The sequence below is a fragment of the Grampus griseus genome (assembly GCF_964374135.1).
Source record: "Grampus griseus genome assembly, chromosome: 6".
Taxonomy (NCBI): Eukaryota; Metazoa; Chordata; class Mammalia; order Artiodactyla; family Delphinidae; genus Grampus; species Grampus griseus.
In genome coordinates this window covers 19,788,594-19,813,217 of record NC_139000.1, presented here as the reverse complement: position 1 = coordinate 19,813,217, position 24,624 = coordinate 19,788,594, and the positions used below count along the sequence as shown (strand labels likewise).

Below are 24,624 nucleotides of genomic sequence, written 5' to 3'. Positions count from 1 at the left end.
GAGGGTGTGAGAGTCACCTGTGTAAGGCAGACGGGGCATTCAGAGACGGGGTCTAACGCCATCTCGAGCAAGCAGGGAAGGCTTCCCAGAGGCAGGTGTGTCATCATGGACCAGTGTCATCATAATGACAGCTGCCATCCAAGGAGATCCACTCTGTACAGCTCTCTGGCTCCCCTCCCGCCCCGCGCTGGCAAGGAGCACAGTCCCCCTTTAGCAGACAGGGAAACAGACTCAGAGAGGGGAATCTCTGGCCAGAGGTTGCGGGGTTTGTGGACACCCAACCTGTCAGACTCCAACAGCTCCCCCCTCCCACCAGGATGGCAGACATTAATGAGGTCCTTGAGGGCAGGAAGGGACACTAGGTCTGTTAAGACAGGATGGTCAAGCGCTCACAGGCCCTGGGGGGAGGACGTTCTGGGCAGGGAGCTGTTCTATGTCCTTCCCATCCTGTGACGTCAGCTGTGGGGAACACTGACAGGTGGGACACCTCCGCTCTGGTGGGCCTCTCTGCGGGCCCTGGGAAGTCCATCTGCCCTGAACTTGGGGCTTAGCCCCATGTGCAGTCGGGGTCGGGAGCAGCCAGGCCCAAGCCAGGGAGAGTCCTCAGCTGCCTGCCTGTCCAGCAGCCCTTAGGACCCGTGGGCTGTGTTCTTGCCAGGCTGGCATGGAGGGTCGGACAGGGTCCCTGAGTTCTATTTCTGTGCTCAGCGAGCCTCAGGGTGGGCAGGACTGGCCAGTTGTAGCACCCACGTGGTCTCAGCTAGGGAATAGGGAGGGATTTCAGCAACTTCTATCACCAGTTTCCCTCAGCATAGCATCTCCACTCTAGGAGTCACTCTAGACAGTGTCCTGGTTGTACATTTTTGCCGTTGGTCCTCACGAGGCCCTTTGAGTTAGTGTGGGGCTCCCTGCCTCACGGGTGCGGAAACAGGCTCAGAGAGGGTCAGGGCCCACTCAGGGTTCCAAGCTGGCATGACAGTGCTGCCTTTAAACCTCACCGATTTGCTTCCACAGCCCCTGCACTAAAATCTACGCGTGTAAGACTCTTCCCCTGCGTTCTCTCATTCTCTGAACACTTCTTTCCCCTGCCCGCCATATAGACGATAGGTACCCCAGAACGTCTCCACTGGGGCCAGCGTTCTAGGTCCCTTGCACACATTGCCTTGTGTCTGCATCACAGTGCTGTGGGGTAGGTGCTGTGTTTATCCCCATCGTATGGGTGTGAAGACTGAGGCTCGGGGTGGAAGTCACTTTTGCAGGAACCCACAACTGGAGAGAGTGGCAGTTCTGAGATTTGGCTCTGGGATGATCAAAATTCACAACCCAGTGCTCTTTCCATCTCAGTTCCTCGCATCTCCTTCCCGCCAGGCCATCAGGCAGCCTCTGCTCCCTCTTCGTGGTTTGCAGACAGCCTCCTCTCTGTGTCCTCACATGGTAGAGAAATAGCGGGGAAAGAGATCTCTCTCCTTCTTCTAAGGCCACTGTCCTATCAGATAAGGGCCCTACTGTTCTGATTGTATTTAATCTTAATTACGTCCTGAAGGCCCTATCTCCAGATACAGTCACGTTGGGTGTTAGGACTTCACCACGTGAAGCAGGGGTGGGGAGACACAGTGCAGTCATAGGACCACCCCAGTGGCCTTTCTCTGCCCCCTCGTCATCAGCTGGAGCCTTCCTTCTCTCTCTCTGCTCAGTTCCCCAACCTGGGAGAAAGTTGAGAGCTGGGTGGGACAGTGGACATGATAAAACCCATGTTCTTGTGGTAGATGGAGCTGGAAGCCCAGAGAGGGGAAGGGTCTTGTCCAGAGTCACAGAGCAAGCCCACTGCTGATCCAGGATGAGATCCCGGGTCCTGCCTCCCAGCCCGGGCACCTCCGCTAAGCTCCAGTTGGTATGCTAGCCGGCCTTGCCTGAGCCTGGGCCTTGAAGTTCACGGTCCAGCTGCTTCTCTGGAGCACTGGAGAGGGCTGGACATGGCCAGGGCAGCATCCCCAGGCCTGGAACGTGACCTGATTCCCCAGCTTGTGCATGCCTCAGCTTCCCCACCACTGCCGGAAGGATGAGGGAGAGTCTCACTGAAAGGAGAACAGTTCAAGAGTGGATGGCCGGGACCTGGCTTCGTGCCTCGGCCTGCCACCAATCTTGTGTGTGGCCCTGGGCAGGTCACAGCCCTGCTCTAGGCCTCAGGGCCCACCCTCGATATTGAGCCTATTAACTTGAGGATGTTTCTCCTATTTGAAGAGCCACCTAGAGGCCGCATTGTGGGGGGGCCAAGTGTTGGCTCCGCGGCCTCCCCCTCAGTGAGCCTTTTGGCCTGTATGTTCCCTAGTGTAAAGCAGGGTGAGCTCTGCAGCCCTTCCGCCAAGGAGCAAAGGGAAGGGCACCACGTGCTCTGCGTACATCAAGCCACTGAAACCCCTGCTGCTCAACTGCCATTAAGGACTAGCAGCACCTGCCTCCACTGGGTGCTTGTTAGAAATGCAGAATCTCAGGCCAAGCCACAGACCTGCTGCACCAACTCTGCATTTTACCAAGATTCTCAGCTGATTTACGGTCACGCTGAAGCTTGAGAAGAACTAATGTCAACCAGCCAGAGCTTTTCTTGCAGGTCTCTTGTAACTCCAGTTACAAGAGTTACTGGTCACGTTTAGACCCCAGCTTTTCCATCTGCAAAATGGGTGCAGTGTGAGCCATCCTAGTCCAGTGATCTTCAAACTGTGTTCCTTGGAGCCCTAGGGTTCCCTGGAGGACCCTCAGGGGCAGCGGTGGGAACCTGTGCTTTAAGGTGAGGGTCACATGAGAGGTGGGTCTAGAGCTAAAAATTTTGCAACCCCCCCTTGGCTGGGGCGCGCCCAGGTAGGTCTGGGGCGAGTCTGGGGTCCACACTGAGCAGACTGTCTTCTTTCCCAGGGAGCGCTTGAAGCGCAACCAGAAGAGCACCAAGGTGGAGGGGCCAGAGCCTGTGCCGGCCGAGGCCTCGCTGAGCACCGAGCAGGGAACGATGACGGAGGTGAAGGTCAAGACGGAGCTGCCCGATGATTACATCCAGGAGGTGATCTGGCAGGGCGAGGCCAAGGAGGAGAAGAAGGGGGTGAGCAAGGATGGGACCGGCGACGTGCCTGCCGAGATCTGCGTGGTGATTGGCGGTGTCCGCAACCAGCAGACCCTGGGTGAGCGCCCGTCCGCAGGGTCGGGCTGGGGCCAGGGTGGGAACGTGGAGCCGGAGTGCTAGGGCGGGAGGCCTGGGATCCCTGTCCCTCCCCAGCTGCGAGAGCCTTCTGTGGCTGCCCTCAGGGAAGGGCCTCAGCTCCTGACACTCGCCTTTGCCTGCTCAGCTCTGCTCTGAGCTCTTGTCTTCCCACCTGACGTGGCAAAACCCTACCTGTCCTTTTAAGACTTTGCTCAAGTCAGATGCCTGGAACTTTCTGCAGGCCCGGCGAATATCACACCATGGGGCTCCCACACTCCAGATGGGTCCAGCACAGCCTGTATCACTCGGTGTCCTAAATGCCCGTCTGCATTTCTTCCTCCTGGGCTTCCCCGGGGGCCTCTGGGGGCAGCTTTCAGTGTGGGTCCTGCTCAGACCAGTTGTCCAGTCAGGATCAGATGGGTGGCAGTCTGGCACCTTCTCCTGCCTCTTCTGGTCTGGGCCAGGCTCAGAGGAGCTCAGTAGAAACGAGCTTCTTAGAAACCATCTCTCCCTGCTACATTACAGTGTGAGCCAGGGGATACCCCTTAGGGGCTGCCTGCACTCCTGCCAGTTTGCAAACGCAAAGGCCCACAAAGCCCGAAAGATACGTTTATTTAGCATCGTGGAGATGAGCCAGACAGGCAGGTGGTAGGTGGTAGGGCCTGGGTCCAGCTGGAGAGCCCACGCCTCATGTATGGTAACTAGGTGGGGACACGGGCTCAGGGTGGCCAGATCTCTGGACAGAACACATGCCAGAAATGAGAATTTGAATGTAAATTCTTTTGGCTTTAAACGTTGGTGACTAATTTGACTTTTAAAATCTGCCAAGCAAAACATACCTGTGGGTGAGAGTCATTCCATGGACCACCAGTTTGCAGCCCCAGTCTGTAAAATACAGTCCACGAGCCTCAGCCTGGCACGGAGACCTTGCCTAGTCTGCTCCCAGGTCTCTGTTTCCATCTGTGCCCTCCTCCGCATTCCTGTGCTCAGGAGACCGTCTCGCTCCCCTCTGCCTGTCCCTCCTGGGGCAGCTCTGCCCACCTCCTCCTGACTTCCAGGCTCCCATCCCATGTGTGCCAGGCAGGGGAGGCTGCCCTGTGTCTGCTTCCCCAAGTTTAGACTTGAGACCTCTTGCCTTTTCTTCCCAGCCGCTGGGGATCAGCCTCAAGTTCCCTTTCCCAGCTGTTCCTGGGCTGGTTGTGGCCACCATCACTCCACCTGGGTCACTGTGGCGTCCTGCTAACAGCTGTGCCTCTGTGTCTTTCTGCCCTCACCTGCCATCTACTTTGGCTGCCAGGGACCTTGACAAAAATGAAACACTGACCATGTCACTCCCCACTGTATCTAAGGTCAAGGCCATAGCATCAAGGTCCTCCATAACCTGAGCCCCATAGCCCCCTTTCTTATTTCTTCCCGGTCCTTTCATTCCAGCACAGTCTGCTCTTCTGCAGCATTTCCTACCCTTTGCTCCTGCTGTTCTCTCTCCCCGGAATGCCTTTGCCGAAATCCAACCCAGTTTACAAGACTAGCTCCGGTGCCCCCTCCTCCCAGAAGCCTTCCTTGATCTCTTCTGGTCAGAAGTGGTCTGTTTCTGCCCTGCCCCTCAGGGGGCACTTCCCATTATCCACTTGAGATTAGAGGGGCCCTGTCGGCACCTGGCTCTGCTACAAGATGGGCAGCTCCTGGAGATTAGAGCTCTAGGACCTGTCTGATCTGTGACTGTGCTCCCTACTCCCACCACACAATTCCTAGCAAGGTACTAGTTTCTAGGAAGCAGTGTTGTCATTGCTGCTACAGCTGTCAGAATGGGGCTAGGTTATGCCACAGTAACAAAAGACCCTAAAAAGTAACGAGATCTTGGTAGCTCAGAACCACAAAGGTTCATTTATTTCTTAGTCCCACTACATGTCCACTGTGGGCCAGTTGGGGGCGCTGCTCTGTTCTGGACCCAGGCTTAAAGCAGCCATTGTCTGGAATGCTGCCAGCCAAGTGACAGAGGGAAAGAGCTCTGGAGGGACTCATGTGCCAGCTGCGATCCACAAGTGAGATGTGTTAATTCCCTTCACAGTCATTGGCCAGGTTAGTCAGGTGGCCCCGCCCAACCCCAGGGAGGTGGGGAAATGCCATTTCCCATGTGACAGAAGGGGGGATGAACCAGAAATATTTGCTGAAGAGCATGAGTGACTTAGCCCAGTGTCGAATGAAAGAAGAGTCTTTTCTGGGGCCTGCGTCTGACCTCCCTCCACCAGTGTTCACTCCCCAAGGCCTAGGACTGTGTTAGCCACTCATAGATGTGTTAGTTAACTGAGGAGAGGCCCTGCCCTGCTCACTTTAAGACTCACTGGACCCAGGAGTTATTTATGCCCTTCACTGGGAGATGCCCAGTGAAGGGTAGTTGAATCTGAACCTTGAGGCGGGGCCAGCAGTGAGGATTCAGTGGGGAAAGCCTGGAGTGGCCATGCATGGAAATGCTGGGAGTCCTCCCTGGACCAACTCCCTGCACAGTGAGAGGCCCCAGGGCCTCGTGCCAGCCACAGACTCTGGTTTCCAGCTCAGCTGCTACTCAGCAATAGGTTCCTTGGCCTTGCTGTGCCTTAATGTCCTCTTCTGTTAAAGGAGACATGCTCCCTGTCCTGGCCACCTCATAGGTGTGGGAACCGAAGGGGACAGTGTTGTGCAAGGAGAATGAGCTCGGCTCCTCAGGCTGGGAGTGGATCCAGGCTCCCTGACTTAATGGCTGTTGCACCTTGGGCAAACTGCTTGACCTCTCTGTGCCTCAGTTCTCACAATTGCAAATTCATGGGGTTAGGTGAGGATTCAATAGGATAATGTGTATAAAGTACTCAACATTATACTTAGTAAATAATTCGCTGTTATTAGCAGTAATACTAGTATTGATAGTATAAAGTACTTCTTCGAGAGGAAAGAGTAGTAATAGTTTCTGCTTTTTTCCCAGGTCTGAAGAATAAGCCAGTGTGATGTAGAGAAGAAGCAGGATAGAAAAGAAAGTTGGCATTGGCTGAGGTGTCAGAAGACATGGCTTCTAGTTGGTTCTCGGTTTTCTCCCCTGAGCTTCTTCTAGTACTGCCCCCCTAGAATCCAGGGACGTTGAGGATGTTATGCAATTTCTGAGTAACCTGCTTTTGGAAGACTTCTGTGGAAAAGGTGTAAGAACCACAGTTAGAAGCGGAGCCACCATTTTGGAGCCGGTACCAAAGCAGGGCCAGGGCACCCCCTGCTGGTCATGATGGCGTCTCACATCCATCAAGGCAGACCTCCTTGAGGGTGTAGTCTCTTCTGCCAAGGGTCAGGCTCAGAGGAATCTGGCTTGGCCTTTTAGTAGCAGGAAAGAAAGGCAACTTTTTAAAAAAAAATCAGTGTTAGAATTGAACATTCTGAACTCATCTCATCTCAAAAAGGCAAGTAGATATTATCTTATGGGCCACATCCGAGCAATTGCTGCTGGCTATTAGGAGTTCTGTGTTGAAGATTCTAAAGGGTGTCATGATTGATTATTGATGTCTGTCATGGATATGGAAGTGGGCAGAGGAGCTCCGCATGCTATAGATGCGGCACTCAGACCCCCTTATTTTATAGAGGGACAAACAAAGGCCTAGGAAATGGAAGAGATTTGCCACTCCACCTCACAGCACCCACCTCCCACCTGCTCCTGGAAGTAAAACAAGGAAGGAAAGCATTCCCAGGGATCTGACCGGGACAGAATGCTGGTTAGAGCCATCCCTTTAAATGAGCTTATGCCACAGTGTGCTTCTGTGCCCTGGTGGCTGGGCGCCGTGCAGTGAACATGTTCCCAGGGCACTTGGCAGGGGTGCGCAGGGCTGTGGCCGGGCTCTGTTGCTGAATACAATAGTGTTCCTGTTCGGTCACCCAGTGCTGTGCCATGAGGGAACCTCCCGCTTGCCTTTTCTCTGAGCTCCATCCGCCTGTTCCCACCCCGAAGTCCTCACTGGCCCTTTAACAGCCATCAGACAAACAGTGTTCCTAGTGACACAAACATTATCTGAGGCACTTCCCATGGAGGAGCTTTGGGTCTGGACACATGGATGGCATTTGGCCGCTTCTCAGACTTGTAGAGCCGGGAGGGGCATCAGTGCCCAGGAGGCTGGCTGCCAAGCTTGCAGTAGTTGCTGCTACTTTCCTGCTGCCCAGAAATTCTTTGTGCTGAAAAGGGTATCTCTCAGTCTAGAGAGACTGAGAAAAGGGTTATCTCTCTCCTTTTTTAGCAAGAAGAGCAGAGACAATACTGACTGTGACAACTTTGTTGGATAAAACCAGAAGTGAAAGGCATCCCTAACTGATCACTGCACACTGTCCCAACAGTGTACCTCAGAATCCTTCTCAACACAGTATACTAGGAAGTCACTGCCAGTCAGCTAGAATTGAAAAATCTGAAGTAGACACCTGCTTGTCAACCTTGTCCTAGATGATGAAGACAAGGCGAGCTGGGTTTACACCAAAAAGCATCCAGCCCATGGAGCATTTCCTGGAAGAATGGTGCAGAAGAGATGATGGAGTCTAAGTATTCATGACTTAGAGCATTTTGGTGGGACGGGACCGGGCAGACACATTCCAAGTAGCCCCAACCAATACAGGAAAGTCACCAGGAGGTGATTTCAGCTCATGAAAGGGAGGACTCCGTGATTATGGGAAGTGTTTGGTAACTGAATACAGGCCTGTGAGGGAGTGAGTTCCTGTCCTGGAGATGGGTGAGCAGAGGAGGGTCACGACCAGGTACAGGAGGGAGAGTCAGTCAGCTGGGAGCCTGGATCCTGCAAGGATGTTTCTAGGCAGCGAGCTTTGGGCACCAGGGGTGGTGGTGTTTTCACACACACAGGGCTGCCCAGGGAGGAGGGGCAGGGAAAGAGGAGGCGGGGCCTTGGCCACAGCTCTGGAAGGAGCAACAGAAGAGCAGACAGCCATTCAGACACAGACACATGGGTTTCGGTCTCCTATAAACCCAGGCAGCAAAGGTGCCAGGTCCCGCTTTGTAGTGCCAGCTGATAGTTTCCTGTTTCAGTCGGCGTTGGCAGGGCTTTGGGCCTGAGCCTGCCAGAGCCTACGCTCAGCTGTTTGCCACAGCCACTCAAAAAGGAGGGTTCTGGCCTCCCTCTCAGGTGCGTCTTATCCCAGCTGCTGACTCTCCATCTGGTGGTCCAGGGTGGGATGGGGTTCCTGATTGGAGGGTCTCCGTGGGCAAGGGCCCCTGGACTGTAACCAAAAGACCTGGGGTCTGCCCCGCTGTGGGGCTCAGGATGTTAAGGCTCCCTTAACCTCTCTGAGCCATACTGTCTTCACTGATCAGTGGGTGTAATAAAGTCTGTCTGTCTTTCCAGTAGGATTGTTGAGGTCAGACTGAAGTCATAGGTATAAAAGTGGTTTTGAGGGGGACAGAAAATGCAAAACAGATACCAGTGGTATTAGCCAAAGCCTTGGACGTTGACACATCCGGGGTTACCTCTGGAATGATAGGAAGCTGAAAGGCCAATGGCTTCAAACTTCTTTTCTTCAATATCTCCTAAAAGAATTTTGAGAAACTATATTCTCTTTCACATTTTTGAGTTGACGTCTAACGTTTTCATCCAAAGTTGGAGTAATTACAAAGGATATAATTTCTGACGTGTTGTATTTTTTTTTTAAAATGTGGCATTTTGGAAATAAAACTCTGAACCACTCTTTTAAGTGTATCCAAGGGAATCCAAACCCCACCACTTTTGATATCCACCATCATCCTTTTAAAAACCGTATGAACAGGCTCATCTTGAACAGTCAGAAGTTATGCATCTTTCCTTTTTCTCCTTGAACTCATATTTCCAGCCCACTTCCCTCACAGGATTTTATCCTAATGTAATGTATTTTTTATGCTGGAGAGTCTTTTATTGATCACCGTTTCACACTCATCTCCCACAACAAGATGTACGTAAGTTGAAATAGAAATTTCTAAAAAATACGTTGGGATCAGAAAGCTGTACATTTTAAAACGTTTGTTTTTCCTGATGGAGTTGCTCTTAGCATATACTTTGTCAAAAACAAATTTAGATAAATAGCAAATGTAAAAGTAAAAAATTACTGAAAATGCACCTCTTAATGAAATAGATGAGCCTTTATTTCTTCTTCAATTGGCTCAAGTTTCTGTGAATTAATATTTCTTATTGTTGAGTGAGACAAGATTCAGCATTCATTTAATTCCTTTTTTTCCATTTTCTTTTCTTTTTTCCAATATATTTATTTAATTTATTTATTTTTGGCTGCGTTGGGTCTTCATTGCTGCACGCGGGCAGGGACTACTCTTCGTTGTAGTGTGCGGGCTTCCCACTGCAGTGGCTTCTCTTGTTGCGGAGCACGGGCTCTGGGCGCATGGGCTTCAGTAGTTGTGGCACGCAGGCTCAGTAGTGGTGGCTCGCGGGCTCTAGAGTGCAGGCTCAGTAGTTGTGGCACACGGGCTTAGTTGCTCCGCGGCGTGTGGGACCTTCCCGGACCAGGGCTCGAACCCGTGTCCCCTGCATTGGTAGGCGGATTCTTAAACCACTGTGCCACCAGGGAAGCCCTCCATTTTCTTAAGTGTAAGTGCTTAGAAGGCTTGATCACATAAATAAGGAGCCAGGGGTGGAGGCAGTCTTGTTTTATCAGTGTCACTCAATTCTTTGAACACCTTCCAGTTTGTACGCCAGAAATCACACAGGGGTCTATCGTCAGATATTATTTTCAGTGGTCTCTTCGCTGACAACTCCATTAGATTCTTCTTCAATTTTGTTGAAAACAAAGAATTAGAAATCACCCAATTTACAAAAGAAATTATTCCCAGTCATTAGATCCACCCACTTTCTAAGTCCAACACAGCATCTCTTTGCCTGGAGCCTTGAGATGTTCATCCCCCTTGGACAGCACCACGGTGGGATTGGGGTGGGTGAAAGGACCATTGTGTTTGTCGTGTGGAGAAGGGTGACGGTGAGGAGAACCAGCTGAGTGGGGCCTCCCTGCCCTCCACGTTCTCTGGCCCATTGGTTTTAGGAAGAAATGCATTGGGAATGGATTCTCTTAAAATTCCCTGTGCTCATACATCCCCAGGGGATTTGTACTCTACTTGGAAGACCGTGGTCCCGAGGACATTTGGTCTGAGTCCCAGCCCCAGAGAGCCTCAGGAAACCTACTTGTCCACGACTTAACCTCTCCAGGCCCCCTGTCCCCCAGCAGGCTGTGCTTGGGCCAGCTCTGCTGCTTCTTAGGACCAAGGGGGCAGGGTGCTCCTGAGCATGTGATCTGTGAACAGCGGCTCCCAAGACTCTTTGAGCTAAATATGGGACTGCCTGTTGTGAGGAGCCATGTGTCCGTCCCCCCACCTTGTGTTTTTCTTCTCTCCTTCCCCTGCTCTGGATTTCTGCCTTGCTGCATTTTGTGTATCCTGAAAGGTGGTGGAGCTGATCTGGAGCTCTCTGGGTGCCAGTGATAGAGTTCAGGCATGCCGCCCACATTCCTCTTCTACCTCCGTCTTGCCACTTCTCCCTCCAGTGGCTTCGGGACCTCCACCCACTTGCTCTCACCTGGCCTCACTTGGTCTGTCCAGTGCTCTTGGGAAGGGAGCTTAAGCCAGGCTCTCTGCCAGGTGGTTACAGAAAATGCTAGACAGATGCTCTTCATCAGTGCCTGTGGATTCTTGTTGTGTCACTAGTGACAACGGGATGGGGGAGAGGAAAAGACTTGTGTCTGTGTGCTGACATGTCCTGCCATCCATCCCAGGCAGTCTCTCCCAAGGCTCTTGATAGGGTGCTCTGGGGGTCCTGTGGTGGTACCAGACCTGGTAGGGGGCTCTGCTGCCCTGCAGTGTTAGGGGGAGCCCCATGATTGAAGGGGGTTCCTTGGCATCCGGAGGTAACCCGGCACGGTGGCAGTAGGATGGCTCTGGATCCCTGAAGGCCAGCTTTGAGCCCAGTTCCTCACTAGCCACTATCTGAGTGGCCCCAGCCCTGGACCACCTGGCCCCTAGAACTTTCAGGTTCATGGTTGAAGTGGCCATTGAGTTGTCTCAACCACATGAGGGCTTCTGGGAAGATGGAGGATGGAAATGAGACCTGGGTGTACTCGGTAACTGGTAGCCGTTAACAGGCGCCCTCTCTTCTTGGCATCCTCCCGGGGGCTGACTGTGTGGTGGTCACACACAGGGGCCCTGGAGCAGGACAGATCAGGTGACCTCTGGCCCGATGTGTTCCCCCTCATCTGAAAAATGGGGATAATAATCACCTTCCTGTGCTGGATTTGTGAAGATGAACTGAGCCGATGCGTGAGAAGCCCCCGAGTCCAGAGCCCGCTCCCACTAGCTGGCTGCGTGAAGTGGGCAAGTTGCTGCTTCCGCACCGTGCGGTGGGGTCAGAGGCCAGTCTGTGCAGAGACGTTGGAGAGGCGCAAGTGAAATGAGTTGCAGCGCCTGCACTTAGTAGGCTGGGAGAGATGGAGACAAAGGACAGGAGGGTAGCTGGGAACGTGGTGGAGTGAAGAAGCGGGCGGGGCAGGGAGTCAGGCAGCAGGGAGGGGGACCTTCTGAGCAGAGAGTCTCCGTCGGTGAGGTCCCTCCAGCGCCCACTGCACCAACCTGGGGTACACGGTGGCCGTGGGCCAGGGGGACACAAGGCCACAGCACACGTGGGGTACATCCTCCCTGGAGGGTCATTTTGCTGGAAGGATTACGGGGAGAAATGTTAGGTTATAACCACGGGATGGGTAACTTTATGTTACATCCATGTTTTGAATCAGGACAGAGGAAACATAAAACTGCAGGGGAATCTGGGCCTGCGGCTGCTTTTCTGCCATACCCCAGCCTCCCTTGGGGAAGTGTGGCTGCCCCTTCGCCAGCACAAGCTCTTCAGTGAAAAAGTAGACGGCGTGGTCTTGTCCAACCCTCTCGTGTGTGGATGGGGAGACTGAGGCACTGAGAGGTCAAGAGACTGGCCAGCCCTAGACTCAGAGCCCTCCTCACTGGGCCCCATCTTTAAGGGCTCTTTCTGATTTCTTACTAGTTCAGATGGAAGAGCGCCGGAAGGCAGCCCTCACGGTGAATCTGTGCGAACCGTATTCAGGGCCCAAGCGTTGAGATATGCATCTGGTACCTGATGGCTGAAGGGCAGGAGGACCGATCGGGGGCCAGCATGAGGGCGGGGCCGTGGCTGAGTGCAGCCGTCAGCTGCAGACCCCTGAGTATACAGGGCCTGCTAGCCTCTGCAGGGACACAGGGAGCCACCTGTTCCACCCATCACTGCCACCGGTCAGCAAATCTGAGCCTGCCCGGGGCCCGGGAAGACGTGCTGCTGGAGGGATGGTAGAGCACGTAGGAATCTGGAAGCCGGGAACGTCGGGACCTTTTCAGCAGCACTTGCTATGGGCTGCAGCTCTGAAACAAGCCAAGGGGAGCAAGGAGTTCCGTGGCCAAATTTGTTGGGAGACCTGGGGTTAACAGTCCGCTGGGTTCCGTTACTGCAGGACCTCTCCCAGCGGGCGCAGCTCCCGTGCATGGTGCCTCCCCCGATGGGCCGCGCCTCCCCCTTGCTTGGTCACAGGCTCCTCTCCCTGGGATGCATTCAGGAAGTTGGGTCCCAGCGCACTTTGGGGAAAGCTGACAGTAACAGCAGCTCTCCTTTACCGAGTGCTTGCCTTGTACTAGGAACTGTGCTTAGTGGCCACAGTATTACTGCTCATATTATTGCTCGCCCCCCCCTTCCTCCCCACCCCCCGCCAATGAGGTGGGTAGCATTCTACTGTGTCCATTTTACAGAGAGGAAGCCTGAGGTGTGGGTGTTTCCATGACTTGTCCAGGGCCCCAGGCTGGTATGTGGTGAGCCGGGATTTGAACCCAGGCTTGCTGACACAGCTGCGCTGTGGGGCTGCCACTCTGTTGCACTCTCCCCACGCACCAGCCTCCCTGCCCATCCAGCCCCTTCTGCAGACGGAGCACCTGCAGCCTGGGGTCTTAGGGTGAGTGGGGGAGAGGCAGGACCTTGAACTCAGGTGTCCCTCCTGCCAACACACACTGCTCTGTCCTGAGACTCTGTGCCAAGCAAGGGGTCTGCTCTGCGCTGGGGCCAGGAGAGGGCCCGAAGCTGGCGAACTGTGCCCCTGTGATTCTCTGAATGTGTTGAGGCCTGTGAGCAAGGCTGCATGGACCCTTGGCTGTCTGTGGATTGAGGGAGAAGCCAGTGGGACACCTGCTTATAAACAGTGTCAACTGGGTGGGTGAGTCGGGGACATCGCAGCCTGCAGGCTCTGTCCATCAGCCTACACTTACTGTATGGTTTGAGGAAAGACTTTGGGTACTGAGGGCAGTTGGAGAAACTGAGGCCCAGGTCTAGTGGCAGAGAGGGGTAGAGCTGGGGCTTAGAGACCTCATCAGAAGTGCATCAAGTCTAAACAAGTCTTCCCCATCACAGACTGTGGCCTCGGTCCTTTGGGGAGAGACTCCCCCTTCCCTGGGCTGCCTGCCCCTACACGTCCCCCCGTCTTTCCCTTCTCCTGCTCAAGGCCCCTGACTGCGGCCCCTTGCTATAGCCGTGTCAGGGTCCCGCAGTGTGCCCACCAGGTCCTGCACTTGGCCGTCGTAGCACAGCCACTCTGCACGTCCTCTCGCCTGGTGGGCCGTCTGCTTCCCATCAGACGGAGGGCAGCGATCGCATCTTGCTTATGGTTGGGGCCTCGGTGCCGGGCATGTGAAGACGCTCAATAAATTCCCGATCGGTTGAAGGAGAAGAATTAGCAGAAACCGTTGAAGCGTGGGTTGGAGGCATAGGGAGGGAGTCCAGGTCTTTATTACTCAGTGACAGATGAGTAGAACAGCAGGACGCCGTGAATTTACTGAGCCCCTGCTGTGTGCTAGTCACGGACTGAAGACAGGGAAATATACACTCTGATCTTTGCCCTCCGTGGGTTTATATTTTTCCCAGTAAGACAAGGGTAACACATATAAAACCACTGAATAACAGGCTGCTAAATTCCATGCTGGTTTGCAGGACAGCGTCCCCTTGAGTGACCCACAGTAGCAAAGTGGCGCTGCCCCCTGGGGGCCGCTGACTCGCAGGTTGTAGCTCAGTCATCCTGATCTTGGTCATGAGATGCAGGTATAGTCCTGTTTTACAGGTGAGGAAGCTGAGGCTCGGACCGGAAAAGGAATGTTCCTGCGATCAAACAGCTAGGGGCTGGCAGAGCTGAGCTCACGGTCAGTCTCCAAGCCCAGTGCTCTTCTGACTTAACCTGATACTTGGAGTTCACACCCAGTAGCCGGGCCTCTGGCCCCAGGTCGGAGAGCGCAGGCAGTGGGAGTTGATGATGGTCCCACTCACCGACTGTCCGCGCTCGTGGTAGGAATACTACTCATGCTTCATCCAGTCTTCACATAGATGCTCTTAAGTTATCCACAGTTTTCCAATAAGGAGACTGAGGCCCGGCCAGTAAATGGTTTAGCTGAGACTCCATCCTAGGGCTGTCTGACTTCAAACCAGTGGTTCCCACGCCTGGTTGCTGGGCATCAGAATCTTCTGTGGATGCTTTGGGAAAAGGCAGCTTCCTAGGCCCCTGGCCCTGGCCATTCTGGTACTGTTAGCCTGGGGTGGGGTCAGGGACTCTGTGTGTGTGCAAGCTCCCAGGTCGTTCTGTTAGGGATGGGGCCTGGGCCCAGGTGGTGGCAGGCCTGTGTGAGGGATGGGCAGGGCCTCTACCTCCTGGGACCCCTGCCAGGCTGGGTCTGATGGGCTCTGCTTGCCTTCCTGCCATGGGCCTTTGCCCTATGATCTGCATGGGTGGGCCCTGCCTTTGACTTATCTGAAATGCCTGCTGGGAGCTCAGCCATTTCAGTCTACCTGCCTCTGGGAGAAGGGCCTGGCAGAGGGCTGGAGTCAGACATTCATACCATGTTGATCTCTGCACGTCTGAGGGATCAAGACGGCACCTCAACAGACAAGAGAGGCCCTCTCCTTGTCAGACACATCTGTAGTAGAGCTGGGCACTTCCTGCTGGGGCGTAGGGCGAACTCTGTGAGGTAGGTACTTTTAGCCCCATTTTGCAGATGAGCAGACTGAGGCTTAGTGTGTTTAAGGAAATTACCAAGGTCATGCTGCTGGTAAGTGGCAGAACCCAGATACATGGTTTAAAGCCTGTGCTCTTAACCTCTGTCCATCCTGGCGGGGAGAGCAGTAGCTAGAAATTATTCTGTTGCATCTAAGTGATGATTTCCTTACATGAATGCAATTTATTCCTTATCCTGAAATTCTTTTACATTCATCTCCTTTTTCCTTTCAAGGAATAACTGTGAGTTACCTAAGAAGTTACCCTCTCTGTGTTAGATTTGGAAGCTGAGGCCCAGAGGCGGGAAGTGACTCTCCCAAGGTCACTCAGAAAATAGAGACAAAAGCCTGAAATAGACCCCAGCCTCCTGACCTCCAGCTCAGTGCTGTCTTTGCTGGTCCTTGCTGCCTCTTTGCTCGTGGGAGACACGATAGCCCATTGGCACAGAGTTAGCATTACCTGGAGGCATCACCAGGGGTCCCGGGGCCTCGTGGTTGCGCACGTTGGATGCTGGCTGACCAGTCCCTTCCTTTCCTGTTTTCTAGGTTCCTACGAGTGTGGAATCTGTGGCAAGAAGTACAAATATTACAACTGTTTCCAGACCCACGTACGGGCACACCGAGGTGAGTGGCATGTCCCTGGGGCAGAGCTGAGGGGCCGCACCTCCCCATCCTCCGCCTGGGTCCCTCCAGGGTGACCCCAGAGGCCCTCAGAGCTCTTTCTGCAGTAGGAGTGGGACCTGAAGAGGAGAGGAGAGGCCTCCTTAACTTGGGAGAGCACCCAGGGATGGGAGTGGGGTGGGGTACAGCAGGATATGCCACCAGTGCCCCCTGTCTGCCCCGCACAGACCCGCTTCCTCCCAAGGTGCTTCAGTGCTGTTCACTGTCAGCGGTCCTTGCAGGGAAGGTGCTCGTGTGTCATCTCATGTGCTGCTCATGACAGCCCAGGGAGTGGGGCAGGGTGCTGTCTCCATTCTGAAGATGAGGGCGCTGAAGCTACGGGGACAGGAGGGATGGTGCCTGCCCCTCCCTGAGCCTGACCCTGGCAGGCAGGGAGGAAGGGCACCGGCTCAGGGCCTGACAGACAGCAGAGAACACGGGGAAGGCTTTGTGCCTGTATCCTGAGTGGGAAGAGAGCATCCCTGGGCACGCGGTAGCGGCTTCTCCTGCCTCCGCCTGCCCGGCTTCTCTCTCTTTTGGTGCTGGCCCTTCCATTGGTCCACTCTGCTCACCTCCTTCTTCTCTCTCTCACAGACACAGAAGCCACCTCAGGGGAGGGAGCCTCCCAAGGCAGTGAGTATTTTTCCCTCCTCTTGGACTGTGCGGGCTGAGAGGGCCAGGGGTGGGAGGAGAAGGGAGAGCCAGGGCCGGGGGTGATGCTCTCAACCCATCACCCCCACCCCAGGCGGCTTCTGGGAGGCCTGTTGCTGTGATGCAGGCTTTGGCTTTGGACACAGCACCTCAGAGCAGCCTTTCCCAAAGTGTGCTCTGTGGCTAGGCATGCTGGGGGAAGTTAACAGGCTTTCTGTCAGTAAAGGCTTCTCTGGCCAGATAACCTGGGGAAGCCTTGAGTTCTGCTAAGTTGAACATGTTTCTTTGCTGTAGACTTTTCAGGGCCCTTCACTGGCAAAATAGGCACATGTATCCCCAAGAGGGGTCCAGGGTATACACCATTTCCTATGTTCTTTTGACTCCCACTCATGGGTCGGGGGCTTCGTAGCTGATGTTGGGGAAATGCATGGGCACGCACCCTGGGGTGCGGCATCCCGCCGCTTGGCATGTGCAGGGCCTCGGCATCTGGGGATACTGTTCTGCTTGGCTACGTGTGGCCCCTGCTTGCCTTGCCTCCAAATCTAAACCCACAGGGCTGGTAGGCAGCCAGCACAACAAACCTGACTGAGCCCCGGAACCCAGCAGTTTCCCTCCCAGGTGCGTGTGTGCGCACATCCACCCAAAGATGGGAATTAGGGTGTTCTTAGCACTATTCGTAACGGCTTCAAACTGGAAGCCACCCAAGTGCCTAGCGCTAGTTGAATAGAGAAGTGAGTCATGGTGTGTCCCACAAAGGACTACAGTACAGCAGTGAGAGGGAAAGGCGGACAGCTACACACAGCACCGTGGGTTACCCGCAAACAGAACGTTAGGAAAAGGAGCCCGGCACAAAGAGTGCTTCCCCTAAGATCTGCGTATAGAAAGTACAAGAACAGGGGAAACTAATTCACGCTGCAAGAAGTCAGCGTCGTGGTTACCCTTGGGAGGGGGTTTCTGGGTTCTGTGATTTGAGTTGGGCACTGGTTACAGGTGTTTTCGGTTTTCAAAAATGTAACGAGCTGAATATTTAGGATTTGTACGTTTTTCTCCATCAGTGGTCAGCATATTTTTTGATAGGGGACCAGATAGAAAATATCTTAGACTCTGCAGCCTAGGTTATCTCCATCGCGGCTGCGCAGCTCTGCCGTGGAGCACGAACACAGCCAGAGACGGTGTGGAAATGGATTCCTTATCAAAACAGACGGTGGGCAGGCCATAGTTTGGCCACCCCTGTTCTGCATGTTTGGTATACCACCATGAAAAGTTTCTTAAAATAATAAATAAACACGAGCCACCCCCCCCACCCCCTTAAAAATCCAAAACCGAGTAGTTTGGGGAGGCAGGGACTTAGTTGCAATTGGGTCCTAACGGCATTTCTTCTAAGGCACTTTCGCATCCACTCTCTCTTTGGATTCTTACACCACGTGAAAGGCCTGCAGGGCTGAGGCTACCCCTCCGTTTTCTGGACAATCTGAGCCTCAGGTTGGCCAGGCACCTGGCCCAGGGTCCTCGGCAGGAGGAATTCAGGGTCCTATGCCTCCTCCCCAAGCCCCACGCTGCCCCTGCCTGGCCCCAGGCTCCTTCTCCCTCAATAGCTCCCTTCTCTTCCGGCTCCCATTGCCCGCCTGTGGTCAGCCGCACAGTTAAGGAACTTCCCTATTTATCTTTCCTTCTTTGGCTATTCTGAGCCCCTGGCCTCTCCAGCAGCCCCTCAATGATCCGTTATGCTCCATCTGGCTTCCGCTGTTCCCGGAGTTTCACTAGTTGTGGAGGACTTGGTGACTGGGGGTATTTTTAGTCCTTCCTCTCTGTGGACTTCACTCCCCACGGCCAGTGTGCTTTGCTGGACTCTGTGTTCCGTCCTGCCCCCCCGCCCTGCCCTGGGCCAGCAGCGCCTGCTCAGACAGCCTGGCCTTCTCACACCCCAGCCTTGCGACAAGACCTGGCCGTGGAGTCCTGTGGAGAATGTCAGATGAGGATACTGAGTTCCAGAGAGAGTTCCAGAGAGAAGTCATGCAGCTTCTTAGGGGTGGAGGTGGGCATAGAAACCAAGTCTCACACCTTCTAGTCCAGGAATCTTTCATTTATTTGTTAGAAAAATAGTACAGTCACACATAGAGGCATATACCCAGTTACCTATCTCTCAACTACAAACATAGAAGATCAACTCCGCATCGAGCTCTCTTGCCTTTGTTTAACAATAATATTAGGTAACATTTACCAAGTATTTATTGTACGTTAGGTGTTGTGCTCATTTATTCTTTATCACAATTCTGGGAGATGAAGGAACATATCAGTCCTGTTTTACAGTTGAGAAAATCGAGGAGCAGAGAGTTTAGTGCCCGTGTCCGACATTAATGGCACCTGTAAGTGGTGGAGTTGAGTTTGAACTTGGGCAGCCTGCCCCCAGAGCCTGCCTCCCCAGAGATTCCTGGAGTCCCTGAACTCTCTTGGGGTTCTGAAGATGTGGTTTCACTGACCAAAAAATCATTTTGCCTTTCTTCCTCTGGGGATAACTCTCTTGTCCTAATTCGCTCCTGCCTTAGGAGGGCCCGGGCATGTGGTCCTGTCCACATCGAGGAGACGTAGATCAGGATGTGGCGTGGGATTCGACAGAGCAGGGTGGGGCACTTCTCAGTGGCAGAAAGCTGGGGGTTCACCTTTTATTGGAGGTGGCGGATGTACAGGGCCCAGCTGGTAGGAGAGGCAGCGTGAGCAGAGATGAGACACGTGGGGTGGGCGACTGCGGAGCGACCAGCGCTGACCAGTATGGGAGAGGACTCACGGGGCAGGACCCCATCTGGAACGAGCAGACCCCAGTTGGGCTTGACTTCTCCACCTCTGTTCCCCGGATATTCAGCTCTGAGAAGGATTACGGTCCAGATGGGACATGATGGGGTAGGTTGTTGCCTGTGTTGGATTGCTGGCCGTGGGGAAGGATCGAAGCCTGTGCCAGGCTTGGAATCCTGGAACTGCCAGCCTGAGAGAGGCCCTGGGAGTCAGCTCATCTACCACCACGCCCCCTCCCCAAACTAGGGGGGAAATGGGGATGCTGAATCCCGAGGTGGGGTTGTCACTTGCTGGCAGTCTGGGTGAGGCAGGCTGGGACCAAGAGTCTCCTCCCCACGTCCCACCACCTCTACCCTGCCACTCCGTGGTGGGTCGGGGCAGGGGCATGGAGATGGGAGGGCCTGGTAGGATGGTGGATGCCTGAACCCTTCCTGGTCCCCACACCCTCAGAATGTCTGTGTGTACCTCGCCTGGAGACCAGGTCGTCTCTGTGGCCCTGCATCTTCCAGGCATGTCCAGGGACTGCAGGTGCCATGGAAAAGGTGGAGGCAGAGGCGGGGAGCTGGCTAATGCCATCTGTGTTCCTGAGTTCAGCTAAGCGGGGGCCAGAAACCCTCCCACAGAATCGCCTGGCACTGCAACCTTGGGATGGGGCAGTCACATCACATCCTGTGTTTGGGTGCTAAGGAGCAAAAGACGGGCCAGGAGGCTGGTACCCCAGCCCAGGAGTGGAGAGTGATTCATCCGGACAGAGAAGGACCATGTGCCCTGACTCAGCTGTGGCTTAGAGTTAAGTGAGAAGCTGGATCCTGGCTATTCCCTGCCCCACTCTACAGCCTTGAGCAAGCCGCCCAACCTCCCTGTGCTGGGCATCCTCGGGAAGCTGGGGTGGACGAGCCATCCCTAGATCGGCCCAAGGAGCAAACACACAAGGTCTTTGCTAGTCCAAACGTTGGAGGGGCTGCCGACGTGGCAAAGGCACTGTCCTGTACGAGTCCAGCCTCAGACTCTGGAGAGGCCTAGGGGGTCATCCAAACACAGGCCCTGTCATTGTTTATTGCTGTGTCACACACTTCCCCGTGGCTTCACCTGGTCCTCTGGCTCTGGGTCTCTCACGAGGCTGCAGTCAAGGCCAGGGCTGTGGTCTTATCTCACAGCTCAGCCGGGGAAGGGACCGCCTCTGTACGTACTCCCATGTTTGTCAGCAGGATCCGTCCTTCCCAAGCTGTTGGGCTGAGGGCCTCAGTTCCCCACTGGCTGTTCACCAGAGGCTGCCAAGTGGGTCTCTATGTGAGGCAGCCTGCAGCAGGGCAGCTAGCAAGAGCGAGACGGTGTGAGCAAGGCCAAAGTCGTAGGCTTCCTGTGACATCACTTAACTCTAAGCCGTGGCTGAGTCAGGGCACGTGGTCCTTCTCTGTCCAGATGAATCACTCTCCGCTCCTGGGCTGGGGTACCAGCCTCCTGGCCCTCTTTTGCTCCTCACCTTACTGCATTGTCTCTGTTAGAAGCGAGTCAGCGGGTCCGGCCGAGACATTGCACAGGACAGGAACGCCAGTAACCAGGGTCATTCAGAACCATCCGTGATGGGCCTCACCCAGGCCCCCCTTGCTGTAGGGCTGGCAGCAGGTCCCTTCTGCCCCTCAGTAGACTCAAGTGTTAAATGGGTTATTACCTCCTCCCTCGATTGCAAGGCCGAATGGAGGGAGTGCTGGGGAAGCTCCTGGCCTGGCCCCCAACAGGACAGCCAACACCCAGGAAGCTGTAGCCGCAGTGATTGTTATTCTCACATAACGAAGGAAGTCATGATCCGGGCCCTTAGGGGCTCAGCTCGCATGGGGTAGGATTGGAAGTGCCTTTGAAAATCACTTCAAGGCTCCCTGGTCTCCTTGTGTACAAGACTCCTAACACCCCAGGAACTATTCTCCATGGAGTCACCAGTTGGGCCCAGTCTGGTCCATACCACCTTCCCCAGCCCCAAGTGACTAAAGCCCTAGTAACTACGTGTCTTTCCACCCTCCGCAGACAACTTCAGGTACACGTGTGACATCTGCGGGAAGAAGTACAAATACTACAGCTGTTTCCAGGAGCACCGAGACCTGCACGCAGTGGATGGTGAGTCAGCCCCCTCACTCCTCAGGAGCGGAGTCCCGCAAAGAGACCCCCCCTCCAGGACTGCTTATGGGGCCCAGGGCCCACCCACAGCTTCCCCTCCCACTTCCTACCCAGGGAAGGTCGGGCAGCAGGCAGGCCACGAGTGGAGTGATGAACCTCCGAGGGTTCTGGGCTAGAGAAGGTCCCCATCATATTCCATATGTCTTTCTGATGAGGGTAACCCAAGTGAAATTGCCGTTTTTGAGGGTCAAAATCAGTCGGATATCAACAATTTTATACTGATTTATTTTATGATTTCATGTTGAGTATTCCCACGCTCTGGTGAAATTAAACCAATTTTTTAAATCGATGATATTTTAGCATCTTAGATTATACAGTTAGAAATTAGAACGATAAATTTAGGTAATTTAGTTTTGGAATCTTAAGAATCCTAGAAATAGGGTCTTGGACTGGAAAAGCCTCTGGAGGTTTCCCTCTCTGGCCCCACACCCCAAGCCCGTGTCAGGCTGTGACAGCCGGGTCTCACCACCTGTCGCCTCTGGTCCATCCTTCCTCTCACCTCCTTTTTCTTTACCCACGCGCCCATCTCTTCCTTTTTTTCTCCTGCCCTGGTCCCTCGAGCGTCTGGCGGTGATCCAGAAACAGGCCAGCCCGAAAGCGTCTTCCTGCCCGGGGATGGGCCCTCGAGGAATAGAGGGATGTGCCCTCCTGTGGCCCTTGGTTTCCTGGGCAGCCGCAGTGGCTGAGGCAGCTGTCCTGGGCCCCAAAGGCAAGCTCGCTGGGGCAGAGGCTGGGAGCACTGGGCAGAGGCAGCTATGGGCAGGGACTAACAGGGTTCCTGTTTGCTTCTTTCCTTCTGCGGCTGCCGCCTCCCGCCCGGGCGCAGTGTTTAGTGTGGAAGGGGCCCCTGAGAATCGGGCAGGTAAGTCCTCGGTGGCTGCCCACCTCCCTGTCCCAACCTGGGCTCTGAGACCTGGTTACCAGGGCACTAAGGGCCGTGTGTTCTCCCACAGACCCCTTCGACCAAGGTGTCGTGGCCACTGACGAGGTGAAGGAGGAGCCCCCGGAACCATTCCAGAAAATCGGGCCAAGTATGCAGGCCTCTCTCTGGGGCCGGGGCTGGGTGGGGAGACAGGTGGGGGTGGCTGAGGGCGGCAGGGCGAGTCCCACCACTGGAAGGGGGCAGCGTTGCTAATCCTGCAGCTCTGGCCAGCGAGGCACTGGCCTCCTTGTACCTCACTTTGCCCACCTGTCAAATGGGTCAGTCACTCTTAGGACTTGCTTTTGAGAAGCAGCAGGACAGCACAGGGTCCAGGTCAGGGCAGTGAAGGTAGCACAGGCTTGGCGCCCAGTGTTAGCCGTCCTGAGCCTTGGCTCCTCACCTGTGGAGTAAGGGTGACACTTCCCCGCAGGTTTGTTGGGGGATTAAATGAGATCATGGATATAAATCACCTCTTAATTAGCACAGTGCCTGGTACATAGTAGGTGCTCGGAAAATACTGTCGTTACTGTTGTCAGAAGGGGTTTATCAGCAAATGAAGCTCTCCGGGGGAGCTACATGCAGACGCTCCATCCTCATCCCGGTAAACCCCTGAGAGCAGGAGCCACGCACTTGACCTGCCTATTCGCAACGCACTGGTATTGAGTATTGTGGGAACACAGCAGTGAGCAAGACAGATGTGGCCCTGCCTCGGGTAGTTCACACAGGGAGGGGGCAGCAGGTCAGTAAGCAGGTAGTTACAACATAGAAGCCCAGGGAGCAGTGGGGCTGGGAGGCAACTGACCAGCCTTGGGAATCCATGAGGCTTCTGCATGGGGATGAGGGTAGGGATGAGCCCCTGTATCCCACATGAAGGCAGCAGAGCTGCACTTGCTCCAGGAACTGAAAGGCAAATCGATTCTGAGTTCAGGTCTTAGAGAGCCTTGAAAACCAGAAGAAGGCAGTTAGATTTCATCCTGAGGGGAATGAGCCGGAGTTTACTCAGTGGAGGAGGGACTCGATCAGGTTTGTGTTTTAGGAAGACATTTTGGCTGCCGCAGGGGGAGTGGATTTGGGTCGGGGTGGAGGTTGGTTCTCGCAAGTGAGACTGGTCCAGCCCTTCAGGAAGTTGCATGCTTGCCTCTTCCTCTCTATTCTTCCGTGCCTCTCTTACTACCCAGCAAGAAGAGACCTTTATTGGCTCTACCTGTTGCAGTAAGGATTAAGGCAGCTTGTGAAAATACACACACAAACATAGATTGAATGGATGAGGAAGTTTAGGGAAGGAGAGTCAAGGGAGCTGGAACAGTGAAGCCAGAGACAAGCCTCAGAGGGCGGGACTTGGTCCCGGCCCTTGGAAGGCATTGGATGGGCCCCTGAGTGTTCTTCCTCCTTCCTCGTAGGAGATGATTCTCTCCTTTTCTTTACCTCTTAAAGCACTCAGGAAACTGGAGATGTGATAATGTCTGTAAATACGATGTAAAAATAATGTCTGTATGACAGCACTTGTCATATGTAATGGTAAACATTCAATAAACAGTAACATTAAAATAATCTTGCAGTGGAGACTTGCCTGGCGGTGCAGTGGTTAAGACTTCACCTTCCAATGCAGGGGGTGTGGGTTCGATCCCTGGTCAGGAAACTAAGATCTCACATGCCTCAGACCCAAAAAACCGAAACATAAAACCGAAGCAATACTGTAACGAATTCAATAAAGACTTTAAAAATGGTCCACATCAAAGCAAAAAAAATCTTTAAAACAAAAAAATAACAATCTTGAAGTGAAGAAAATGATGAAATCCTTAACAGTAAGACTGCCAGAAGTTAGACTGTGGGAGAACCCAGATGTGAATCAGACATGTTCCATGATGGACGTTCATAGACCAGTGCAGGACAGGGACATTGGGATCTGTGAAACTGCCCCCCTCCTGCTTCAGTGCTGTCTGCCAGCAGTCCCAGCATAGCACCACCCCTTCCATCTGTAGTATCATAATTATCAAAATAGAATACAGACAACATAGGCTATAGAATCAGACAAGCCCAGGTTTGAATGCTGACATCACCAATTTACTAGCTACTTACCCCCACTGAGTGTCCTTTGATTCTTGTATAAATTGGGAATAAGAACATCTATCTGTTCTTCAGGGCTGTTGGAGGATGCCTGTGTCAAGTGTCTAGCCCAG

The 24,624-nt window shown here is 54.0% G+C and overlaps 1 protein-coding gene across 4 annotated transcripts in view; it reads left to right on the top strand.

Annotated features, from left to right (window-relative positions):
• ZNF618 (zinc finger protein 618) overlaps positions 1-24,624 on the top strand; it is a 178,562-nt gene that overhangs the window by 115,448 nt on the left and 38,490 nt on the right. For 3 of the 4 annotated variants that reach the window (XM_082656569.1, XM_082656568.1, XM_082656570.1), the window contains exons 3-8: positions 2,911-3,170; positions 15,796-15,873; positions 16,504-16,542; positions 21,373-21,462; positions 22,349-22,384; positions 22,476-22,553. In XM_082656569.1, coding sequence (XP_082512695.1) covers positions 2,911-3,170; positions 15,796-15,873; positions 16,504-16,542; positions 21,373-21,462; positions 22,349-22,384; positions 22,476-22,553 — 581 coding nt within the window. Of the gene's footprint in view, positions 1-2,910; positions 3,171-12,224; positions 12,306-15,795; positions 15,874-16,503; positions 16,543-21,372; positions 21,463-22,348; positions 22,385-22,475; positions 22,554-24,624 lie in introns of all 4 variants that reach the window. The other variant, XM_082656567.1, reaches the window with a different exon arrangement.